The sequence below is a fragment of the Lissotriton helveticus genome, chromosome 4_1 (genome assembly GCF_964261635.1).
Source record: "Lissotriton helveticus chromosome 4_1, aLisHel1.1, whole genome shotgun sequence".
NCBI lineage: Eukaryota > Metazoa > Chordata > Amphibia > Caudata > Salamandridae > Lissotriton > Lissotriton helveticus.
The window spans coordinates 59,243,232-59,256,009 of record NC_136063.1 but is presented as its reverse complement, the minus strand read 5'-3'; the positions used below and the strand labels follow the sequence as shown (position 1 = coordinate 59,256,009).

General features: G+C 42.3%; 1 protein-coding gene across 1 annotated transcript in view; it reads left to right on the top strand.

Moving 5' to 3' along the window:
• The window catches only part of LOC144827858 (uromodulin-like), a 167,684-nt gene that overhangs the window by 145,111 nt on the left and 9,795 nt on the right, over positions 1-12,778 (top strand). The window contains exon 7 of the mRNA XM_078686023.1: positions 7,001-7,069. Coding sequence (XP_078542149.1) covers positions 7,001-7,039 — 39 coding nt within the window. The 3' untranslated portion in view covers positions 7,040-7,069. The remainder of the gene's footprint in view (positions 1-7,000; positions 7,070-12,778) is intronic.

Genomic DNA, 12,778 nt, shown 5'->3' with positions numbered 1-12,778 from the left:
TTTTGTTCCACTTCCCTAATGCATTATTGTTCTTGTAGTTCCCTCTGTCAGACCCATCATAGATCATGGCCTGGTGGTTGTTCCCTATTCATTAGCTTGGTTCCTAACCCCTTTATATATGCATTCTGGACACTTCTCTGCATCTGTTCCAATCCATACTCTATTCCAGGTTTTCATATTCCTTGTCTTGTGTCTCCTGGTTCCTGTGGTCTTTCCTTTTCCAGGCCCCTGTTCAGCTTTCCCTTCATTGGTGGTTCCTTGATTCCCTACACCTGGTTAAGTCCTTGCACCTGGCTTTCTACCTGCACATGCCTTTCTCCCTACACCTGTGCTCCTCCCCGGAACCTCCATCTTTTTCATCCCTGTGAGCGCAGATTTGTGTGACTTGCAATTGATTTTAGCATGTCCTTGTGTTCTGTTGTGTTCCTGCTGGTGTTAGTACAGGTCTGTTCTTTGATTCTGTTTCCTTTCTGCTGTACCCATTTCCATTATTTAGCTATTTGTAGTATCTATTTTCTGTCTCTTGTTTTCTTTCATCTTTTTCCTGTGTTAGCCATTGATCGTAGTCTCCTGCCTGCACTTTTCTTGAATTGCTCTGTTACATGCAGACTCCCTGCCTTGTGTTTTATGTTCCTGTTTGTCTGCATATTTCTGGTGTGTATTTTTTGACTGCACATCTTTCCTAGCCTTGTTTTCAGTATTTCAGCTTGGTGTATTTGAGTCCAAGTTTTGACCCTAATTTCAGTCCTGCTTTTCCTGAGCCCGGTTTCTGTTTTGGTTTTCCTTGTTATGTTCCCTGTTTATCTGTCTAGTGGTTATATTGTACTTTTGATTGTCCGACCTTCCACAGGTGCCACTTAGACTCCAAGGCTTGTGCCTTTGACACAGAGAACCACTAGCGCTCCTTCTCCATAGGAGCTGCTGGGAGTCTAAATGAACTCTGTGAGATTAATCAGCTCCTTGCTTTTGTATAAGATCATCCCCCCCTCACAGATAGATCATTATCCAGGGAGTATACAAACTATCATTCATGCTAGTTTGAATATTGTTTCCCTTGATTCCCTTTGTGGTAGAACTTGTTATACTATATTTTCCCTTTTCAGACTTTCAGTTTCCTAGTCAAAGCCTGTCCCTGCCTACTTTAGGCCTCAGCCTCTGTGCTCTGTTCCTTCTTAGCCTTCAGGTACATACTTGTATATGGTTTATACCAGCACTGGGAATCTCACACCCCCTATATTCATGCCTTGACCCCGGGACACCCAGCTAGGCCCCCTTCAGAAACATTTGTTAAAAAACTCTCCTGCATGAATATTGAAACACATACCATAAAACCATAAATTGTAAGAAGGTTTTTCCTTTTTTCATCACTGATATGAGCCAGTTTAAAAATACCTGATCACTAGTTGAAAAACCTGAAGTCCCTCTTGGTAACACTAAATGCCTTAGAATAACTAGGCTTCTAAAGTACTCATCAATTCAAGCAGGAGGTATTTATACTCAAAATGTCTTGGATCCTAGAGTGCAAACGCAAACCTTTATTCCAGATGTCAAGGGTTGAACTACTAAGATAACCTCTCATGAATACTCCATAGGACCGAAATGAATGTCTCATCAATTTATGATGACGATTTAGGGCTACATTCGTCCAGATTCATTTTTGTGCAAGGAATAAAAGGAGTGTCGCCATTTGCCCGCACAAATATTCCTTACTTCAATATCATTAGCTCAAGAATGCATTTGAACTGCTATCTCGATGCCTAGAGAAGGGTAAATAAAAAGAAACCCATTTCAAGAATAGTATCATATCATGGCCCAAATTGAAAAATTTTCTCCATGAATCTAGTCTCCACAATGAGTCCACATTCTGCCCCCTCCAAGTTAATTACCAAGTGAAGTTATCACCTTTGATAAAATGGTCATCTCTGCAATTAACTAACTCAGGAAGAAAAAAATATATTTCAAACATACTGTGCCATACTCTCAAGTGAAATTGATGTCACCCTTTGAAGAATGTGGTTATAGAGCGGGCAGACAAATATGGCTTTAGGGACAAAGAAAAGTAACTGGAGGAGGGGTACCTTCAGGTTTATTATCAACTCTACTACCAAAACATTTGTAAGGCCCTACTGTGGAAATCAAGTAAGACCTTTTCAAAATACTTTGGCAATGTTTTGACAAAGGTTATATTAGTTCAAAGTAATTCTAATTTCTAGAACATAATTCAATTTGAGATTGAAAACCAAACCTGCAGGACCATTCATTACTGGGCGGCAGTCTCTTCGAGAGGCCATATAAAAGAAAATTCATATATTTAAGATACCTCAGATTTCATCAAGGAAATTGGAGGAATACCTTTTGACAAACAAACACAATGGTTAGCAACACTTGACATTGTCTCCCTCTATACCAGTATATAACAGGGAAAATAATTGGAAGTGAATTAACTTTATTTAAAAGACAGGGCACAACCATATCAGGTACCAGCCCAATTCAGTCCTGTCTTTATCCAGAATTACTTGAAAAAACCTTTTCTTGCTCGGCAATGATTTTTTGCAAGTTAAGGGTACTGCAATGGGTTGTTCATCTGCCCCTGTAACAGCATTTTCTTGTGTTTTACTCTCATTGTTTTATTATGAGCTGGAATCCCAAGAAGTCGGGTGGTGAGTCATAGGGAGGTGGTGCCTCAGTGAAAAACACAATGAATGTGTTTGTTCATACATGTGAGGAAATGCGGTGCTAATGGGGCAGGGAGAACCACCTCATTCCTTGAAATGTAGTCAAACATAGCATAGTAATAAACTAAACACCCTCGAGCACACGCTAATAAATAATATTAATAATAAAACTCAAAAATGTAACAGTTGTATTCTTTATTTGATCTTTATTTTGGAATTCTCTTGTTTAGTATTTGAAATCTTTTAGCCCCATAAGCCAACACGTGTTTCGGCTCTCACAGGTAAATATCCTGCGACTTCATCGGGGCTATTTTTTTCAAAGTTTGGCCATGGCTAACTAGGTAGCCAGCCAACGGTGTACATAATAAGACATGCCGGACGGACGGAGATCTGAAATGTCATGTTGTATGACCAGCTGGGACGTTTCATTACTTTTTAATGCATCACTCTTTAACAAAAATCTTTTTCCGTTTTATTTTTTCTGTTTAACTTTCCTACTGATCACCCAGACACTTTATTTGCTGATGCCATAATAGATCTCTTATCTATCCTTATTCTTGCATCCTTCCATCCTCTATCCCTACTCTAAATAGCTCTCTTTTGCGGGGGTGAGGGTCTTAACTGCAGATTCCTTACCTTTCAAATTCCCTAAGACTAGACCAGGAACTCTTTCTAGTGATTGCTCTTGCGTGCCAACAGGTAGAATCAAGGAGCTCCCTTTACATCCCTTCCGTAAGTAACAACACAGAGCCATTTATTGGTGCCACACCTAAACGCTTACTTAATTATGTGACCTTTAGAGATTCCTAAAAGTTTCCTCTGAAGAACGGTGAAGAAGTAAGAAATTGAGAAATGTATGGTTAAATAGTGTCAAAAAGACAGGAAAGTTACTTACCTGCAATTCTAGTTCTCCAAGGGCTTCATAAAAACCACATAAGCCCTTAATAAATATACCTGTATACAGATGAACAAAGGTCTTCATGCGAAAAGTGCACTTTACACAGAAGAAAAACTGTCTACATAGCATGTAAGAAGGTTACAATTGGCCAAAATGCTTTTCACTATCAAAAGGCAGTGATTAAAAACAAAATACTCCCTATTTGTGACCAGAAACATCTGTCACAGACCTTTTATAATAGGAAGAAGGAAGGAGATGGTGTGCAATGGTAGCAGATAGACTGACATAGAAATGGAAGTAAAACTGGTGCTATGCCTGGAAGGGCCTCACCCTTCCACCTCTGTCCCAGCGTCCCCCACGGTGATAGTTAGGTCTTTCAGTTTTATGAACCCAGGAGGATCCTAGGTGGAAGAGTAAAGAGCACTGCATAGTACAGCAAGTCCATCTCACTAGAAAAAGACTGACTAGAGAGCAGAAACAGCATCCACTGTCACCCAAATCAATTTTGAATGGAAGCCTGTCCTAGTTGGGCAGCAGCTGAGGAGTCCAGATAAAGACATAGGGCCTAATTACGATGTCGGTTGGAAAGCATTCCAACCGACTCCTTGTCGGAATGGTTTCCAACCGACTCTGGTTCGGTGAGTCCAACTGACCGATTATGATCTTTCCGAACACCATTTGGTTGGACTTCCATTTATTTCAATGGGAGCCGCATTCTGAGCGACAACATAGGCTCACATTGAGAAAAGGGGTATTTCCATAAAACCTTGCACCCTGTGGCGGGCAACCAATAGTGCCTGTCACACTGTACATGGTTGTATAGAGCAGTCCCATGGATACTCCTACAGGCCCCAACCTGAGGTGTCTGAGTGAAGGAGGTCTGCTACAGGCCCCTAAAGTGAGTTTCCAACAGCCATTTTGTGTCGTACAGACCGATTCAGAAAAGCTGTAGAATCCGACATTGTAATACGTCGGTCGGATATACAGTCCATAGACCTGTACCTTCTGGCTCTGATCAACTCGGAGTGTCCGAATGCCAGTCGGACTGAGTTGGAAAGACTGAACATTTACCATCTATTGCAACATAGTTGGTCAGAAATGTTTCTGTGTCTGTCGGAAACATGGGTTCCAATAGGGGTTATGAAATTTCGAATGCCATTTGGAGCCTTTCCGACCAACATCTTAATGAGGCCCATAATGTCTCATGAAAGTATGGACGCACGTCCATGTTGCAGCCTTATAAATCTCTGAAATAGAGACATTCCTTATTAGAGCCACAAAGCTACTTTTCCATGGTGAAGTGAACTTTGGGTGTACCAGATACAAAAGTGTTTGTTAACTGGTAACATCGCAAAAACAATCACCTCCGCTGCTTCATTTCTATTGTTCTGTCCAAACAGCATTTTAAAACTCAATTCGCATCCCACATCTAGAGAACTCCCTCTTCTGGTGCTGAAGGGTTAGGAAAGGAAGCTGGTAAGTCTACTGCCCAATTGATATTTGAAGTCTGAAATTACTTTCTGTTGAAAACCTGGGAGAGTTCCCATCACCATGTGTTCTTAAAGGACACAGTGTAAAGTTCCTGGGAGCCCAATGCCTAAAGTTTGCTTACTTTGTAGGCAGAGGTGAATTGATGCCAGGAGACAGCTTTCCAAGTAGATTTTGGCTTGGTTATAGGATCAAAAGGTAGACCATTAACTATGTTTAGCACACATAGCGAGGACGAGAACTAGCAGGATGAAATCCTAATTCCTTATAGGAAAGCTTTCACAAAAGAAATTCCAAAGTAAGAAGTTTTTCCAGATTTCCTGTAGGCAGGGATACTGCTGAATGTACCTCAAATGATGAAAATTGAAGCAAGGCCTTGCCAAGTGTAGCAGGTAAGAAATCTCTACTTCTTCCTGAACTCTTGATAGTTCACAGTTGTTTTGGATACTCCAGATTCAGTACCTCTTCCATTTAAAAACATATTAGGTTTTTTGTGTTTTTTATGTTGCTTCTTTTAATGCTCCAATGCCGTCTTGAGGCAGGTTCAAATATCCATACTGTAAGAATTTAGGAATTCAGAAAGCAGGCCAAAAAGTTCAGCAATCGAAGGATCTGCCCCAAATGTGTACAGGAGATCCAGTCTGCATGGCAACCTCCTATTTGGTCACTCAAATAGATAAAGAAGGCCCCTGATCCTCCAATGACGTGGCTACTCAGGTGCAATCAAAACATTCTGGCTTTGCAACGGTGCACTTGAGCAGCACATTCAGGATCCACCAAATTGCAAGAAAACACATACAGAATTCTCCCTGACCTGTCCATCAAAATGGCATTCTCATTCGACCCAAGTTAATAGTATCCTGAAGCACAGTCTGAGCATTTGTGTTACCTGCTTCTGTGAACAAGTCTATTTGATAGATACTATGTAGCACATTAGCATTGACAACCCACTCATCGGTGTTGGAAAGATAGGCTGTGCAAGTTTGCTTCTGTATCCTGGATCCCTGTAAAAAGTAGCTGTCTTTTGCTGTCAATTGTAATTCCAGAGGCACTAGTCAGATGCTTCTGGCTATCTGGCTCTGAAACAAAACTTCCAATGAATATTCTGGGAACAGACTTACAGAACAGTCTTAAAGTTGTGCCCGAGAATTTACAACTCCTTTTCCCTCCACTTTGGGCCTTTATTTAGGCCTTTATAACATCCACTGTTGCTCTAGGTATCTACAGCCCACTTAGCTTGGTCTGTTGCTAATATAGGTAATCATATACTGTACAGAATGGGGTTATGGCAATGTGAATGCTCTTGTAGACTATGAAGCCTGATGTTTAGGTAATGAAAATAACCATGTGTTCTGCGCACACCGAGATTAAAACAACAAAGATAACCTTGTGTATTAGGCAGCATGGAGTTAAGGCGATGTCAGTTATATGATCTTGCAAGTAGTGGATATGAGCGATTGTGACATTTTGTACGGTGACGATTTGCCAGATAGAAAGTAGGGAGTGGCATGAGAAGGTGTTGAATGTCTGTGTGACAGATGAGCAGCTTTTGAGTGAGAAGTAGTATTTGGATATCATCTTATGCCCTTTGTGAAGAGGGCTTGTTTGTGAGCAGGTGCTGAGTGTGTGAGCCTGGTGGATACAAGGGTTCCAGCGGTACTTTTCTTGCTGGGCGCAGTAGGAGCATTCGACTAGTTTTTGTTCCAGATGTTAAGGTTGGTGTTGAATGGAATGCCAGATGTTAGGGGTTTGCTGAGTCACTATGTGGGAGGTGTATAGTGTGATGGAAGTGCATATTATGATCTGTTGGTAGTTAACAGGGGTGCCTGGGGTGAGTGGGATGTTTGGTGTTCTGGATGAATGAGAATTCCAGATGTGATGGAGGCTCCGTTTGTGAGAAAAAACGTAAATACTCTCTGCCTTTCTTATTCCCTTTTAGTGTTCATCTTCATCTGATTCTGCAAGTACGGGCCCCTAACTCGTGAAACGGCTTCGATTAGGATTTCAGGTTTGTTTTACATGTTGTCTCACTTGCACTGCTGTGGAGCATTGTTTTGGGTAATCAGTAACAGCTATATAAGAAGTCCATCCTAGAATACCCTGCTCTGAAATTGACTCACCGCTGTAGTAATACCTACTTATCAAGATATGCACCCAAACTTCCTCTGTATGCTCCATTAAATACATTATTTAATTATGTGTTATGCTACTGGCAGGAAGAAACAGGTGGAGGCACCTGCTGGATAGGATGGGGAGCCACATGACTATCCCATACCAATCAGCAAACCCTTCTGGAGTCTGCTGTGAGAGTCTTTGCTTACCTGCATGATCTGGGGAGACAAGGGCACTGGCGGGACCAGCCTGCTCTTTTACAATAGAAAGAAGACGCAGGCAAAGTCTCACCCTGAGTAAGACACTGAGGTGCTGGTCCAGGCGGCCTGGACACCCCATGGAACTGTTGTTCTGAACTGCTGTAGAAATGTGCTGAATGGAGATGTGTAACAGGCAGGAGCACGGGCTCTGGACTGCCAGGTGGCATCCGGGATTAGTGCCACCCAACCCCACCCATCTGGTCAGATCATAGGGAGAGGGGCGCAGGCTTCAAGGCTGCTTGGCCTTTGCTCTTCTGGGTGGGTTCCACAAAAGGCAGACTCTTATGTCTGACAGCCCTGGCAGAGTGGAAGCTCTTTGCTTGAAACAACAGTCAATGCTGGGCAAGCAGTCAATCCATAAGTCGACCATGTTTGCTAATTTCCAACAGAGTACAGTGCTGCTAAACCAACTGTGACCAGTCCGTCCTCTACGTGGATGTCAGCTTCACATTCCTCCTGGTTCTCAATTAAAGCAGGCTCTGAGGAAAGGCCCATTGAATAGGGCTAGAAAGCAGCAGCAGACCTGGGACTAGGGCAGGCAGTTCAGGGCCCTTGTGGAAAGTAGGGCAAACAAATAGATGACAAAGTAGCATTGTCCGTAATAATCCTGAGAAAAGTTAACTGCCTAACTTGTAATCCTTGTATCCCGAATAACAAGAGAGCAACATTCAAAACCAACCTCCTCAAACTCTGGCTGTGCTCAAAGAGTCAAATTAGCCCACATCTTGACTTTCAAGACAGGTTGGCCATTTGGGCACCTATTCATTCCTATGGCAAGTGTGACAAGACAGCCAAGCTAGGAGTCCTCAGATTACACAGCTTGGAGGAGGGTCATCTGGTCGCACCATATCTTAAGGATCAGTTTCCACTTGCCATTGGGTGCCAGGGACTCCTTGTCTGGGTGCACTGCACCCAGTCTTGGTCTTAGGCATAGGTATCTCACAGAGCACTGAATCAAGGCCTGGTCATAGATTTGTCTCCCAGCCAAGCAGGGAAGCTTTGCCTGGGCAACTTGATCCTGTTTGGGCACTAAGGGCCAGATGTAGGAAGCCTAATACCGGTTAGTAACGGCCGAAATTACCGAATTGCGGCCGTTACCGACCGGTATTAGGTTTTTCAGATGTAGGGGCCTAATTTAAGGATTCTGTAATTTACCGAATCAGTAATTTAAGGAATCGGTAAATTACCGAATTCTTAAATACCGATTCAGTAAATTACCGAATCCTTAATGTAGGAAGCACTCACTTGTAAGGATTCGGTATTTACCACCAACTACAAGTTGGTGGTAAATATCGAAAACCCTAAAAAAGCAATGTTGTGCTTTTTTCAACTGTGCCATGTGTCAGACATATAGGGCATGTATGTGTGCCACATGTGCACCCATGCACTATACAGGGGTACAACAGTGTGTCAATGTGACAGCCTGCCACCCTTGTAAGTCTACCCCCTTTTACCAGTTTGGTAGTTACCGAATCGGTAATTCTCATTCATTCCTATGGGCCTCCAGGGCCATAGGAATGAATGGGGAATACGAATTGGTAAATACTGAATCGGTATTTACCGAATTTTACCGATTCGGTAAAATTGACCAAATCATTAGCTACATATTATTTACCGATTCTAAAATACCGAATCGGTAAAATTCTGTATTTTAGAATCGGTAAATGATATTTACCTGCATCTGGCCCTAAGTGACACAGAGGGCCGGGATAAGGAACCCATAGCCAGTGGGCCAGCAGGAGCTCTGAACAGGGCCCGGTCAGAGCTTCTTTACCTGGACACATAGGGGAGACATCCACAGACTTGCAAGATCTTATCCTGGGGACTTTGGGACATAGTGGTCTAAAGAATGGAGCTCAAGTCTGGATGCTTACACCCTTTAGCCAGCTGGAGCTCTGACTCAAGGTTTGACAGAGCTTCTGAACCTAGACAGGCAGGGGATGCCTCCTTGAACATGTAGGATCCCTTGCCCAGCACTTTGCGACACAGAGGGAGTAGGAAGCCATTTTTTATGTGGTAGTGCCATTGTAAGGACAAACTATGGAAAAAGTCCAGAACACCCTTATTAGTTTACAGGGCTTAAGGTAATAACCCCAAGTTCTCTATTTTTTGAAGTGTGGTCGAGCAGCTCGGGCTTATCAGAGGGTAGAGCTAAGCATTTGTTGTATAGAGTCAAAAAATGAGAAACATACTCAAGAAGAAAATTAGAGACCAATTTAGAAAATAACACAGATTTGTATATAAATTTAGACACCAAGATCATCAATATCAGGTAAGTACTTTCGGGGATAGTTCTGAGGTATGAGCCTCAAACACGGTAATGTTATGGTATGGGATAATCATTCACTGCATAAATACACTTATGAAAAGTTTTGAGGGATACCTTTAGGCACTTTAGGTGCTTAGGGACCAAGGTTCAAGAAACCATCAGCAGTTCAGGTTTACCCGCCCTGAAGAGTCTGGGAGCACAGGTCTGGTTGTGTTGGTATCATTTAGCACTATACTGTAGAGTGAATGGCAAAGATACCTGCAAAAGAAAGGCTGCAAGTGGGAACTTGGAGACAAGTCTAGCAAAACCCAAAGGGGGGTTCGGCTCTTGCAGGGCTCTGGAGCACAGGGACACAGTTGAATTCTATGAACCTGGGCTGGGTGGCTCGGGTACCGAGGTGTTTTAGCCGGCAGTTTGCAGTAGTAGGAGGCTCTCACTTGTCCGAATCCTTCCCTGTCGTCATGATGGGAGTCCCAGGTACCTTTAACATGGTAGTACCATAATAGGTATAGACTAGCAAAGACCTATACCTCTTAGTTTAGAAACCTATCACAGTCATTATTAAAAAAGAGACCAAAGTTATGTCTCAACCAATCAGCATTATTCACCCTCTACAACACTCCTGTGAGAAGCCCAGTACCTCAGACTTTCGAGAACTAGTGCTAACATAAATATACTGAGATAGGAAAGGTGACCTTCCCCAGGGGAGGAGGGACAGTCAAATGTGAATCTAACAAAGCTTCCAAAATTGAACATCTACAGTTACAGGTAAGGCACACGCGAAAGCGGAAGGAACGACCTGCAGGCTCCTAACTTCGGAACTTAGGGATTTCCCTTCACAAATCTATACTGTTGAAAAATCGGATTTTTTTTAAACCAGCGTAATAATGAGGAAGAACTGCAATGAGCAGACTCAGATTTAAATAGCCTTGAAAAAGCCCTGGCGCGAATCGCCAAAGGGGGCGAAACACGTGTCGGCTGTTCATGCTTTTACCTGAATCAATAAAGATCTCCTTTCTATAAAAAAATGGACTTTTTGACTCAATTTACATGAGTAAGGATTCAGCCTGATGAAAAGAAGATTTTTTTGTAAACACACTCGCCACCCTTTAAAGACAGTTATAGGTAAGTAACTCATTTCTTACTCCAGTATTGAAACTTTCACATATTCACATGTTCGAATCAGGATAGCAAGCAGAAGTACATATACATTAGCATAGACTTCTCAAAAGAATCAATGCGCTCATACACGGATATAGATATAACTGAATCATAACATCCAGCAATCTGTAATTAAAAAACAATATTAATCATAAGGACATTAATGATACATATATCCATCTGTGCATTAAAATAGTAAACAATTGATAATTATGGATATGTGCATACTGAAATAATGGAAGGAGGGTAGACAGGCATGGTTCATCTTATTTGAAAATATGATGGAGCACTGCTTGGCCTTCCGGTATATCCTTGAAATTTACTGAATCCAAGCAGGAATGTTGAGTAAATATGAGTAAATATGTGTCTGTTCTTCCATATTGCTGTAAGGCAAATTTCAGGAAGCAACACTCCCCCAAATATAGCTGCAGAAGAAGGTATAGATCTTGTGGATTGAGTTTGGACTTGTGAAGACAATGATCTGCCTGCTTTCTGTTATCAAATTGTATGGCATTTGAAATCCATTTAGAAATGCTCTGCTTGGAGAGCGGGAAACATTTTCTTGGAGTGCTGTAAGTTACAAAAAGTTGAGAAGTCTTGCCAACAGCTTGCATTTTTTGCAGATAAAACTTTAGGCATCGCCTGACATTCAGCGAGTGAATCAATTGAGTGAAAAACCTTTTTTTACTGTTGTCGCAGAATTTGGGAAGAAAGTTTTAAGTGCTACAGGGTCATTAAGATGAAAGTCAGAAGAGACTTTGGGTATGAATTTTGTATTTGTGCGGAGAAGAACACCATCAGTCCAGAACTGCACAAACTGTTCCTGTATAACGAAAGCCTGAATCTCACTAACTCTTCCAACTGAAGTTAAAGCGAGGAACAGAGCCAGGTTCCATGACGGGAATTTGATGTCCACTTTGTGTATTGTTTCAAAGTGATATTTCATTAACTGTAAGAGAACAATGTTCAACAGCCACAAAGGAGGTGGAGGCATTACTGAAGGAGAAGTACAGAAGTTTCCTTTCAGGAACTCTTTGATTATTCTAGAAAACCATAATGGTGGAGATGAAAGATATCTGCTAAAATGGGAAATAGCTGCCCAATGAACTTTTCTGGAATATACGCTAAAACTGCCTGTGCCAAATGTAAAAAATATGGTATAACAGCTTGTTGGCAGCAGAGGCAAAACATATTCTACTTGAGGCAGTGTGTTGTTTGTACTGTCAGCCGGACTGTGGCTAGGATTTTTCTACACTCCCTTGGCATGTTCAAATGTCGAAACTCATGGAACTCAGGAGCCATGCCTTAAAGTGGAGGTGCCTCGGATCCGGGTGTGGAAATTATCCTTGGTTCATTGTCAGATGATTGGGGAGAATTATAAGATGTGTTGATTCTGGCACAGGAGAAGTAATTGTGTGTACCAGTGTTGACATGGCCAGGCTGGAGCAATGAAAATCTGTTCGCAGGGTTCTGCCTTCATCTTCCTGATGACTCTTGGAAGGAGAGGATTTGGCGGAATAGCGGAGGCAAAGATGCTGGACCATGCAACTGAAAAGGCACTTCCCCATGAACCTCACTAGTGATGCCAACTCACATAGAACCAGCATTTGCAGATCTGGAGATTTGGGAACAGATCCAAGTCTGATCTACTCCAGAGAAAGAAGATCCTGTCTAAAGTCTGCTGGTGCACTTCCCACTCATGGCAGGAAGATGTTAATCTGTTGAGTGTATCTGCCATAGTGTTTTGTCCCAGAACATGCTCTTCAAGGAGGCAGATCTTTTACACTTCTCTGGAAAGTGGGTGAGAACTTGTGCTGCCCTGCTTGTTGTTGTAATGCATGGGTGTCGTATTGTCCGTATGGACAAGCACTGTTGAATGATGTATTCTTGGAAGAAAAGCCTGCAGGGCCAGATG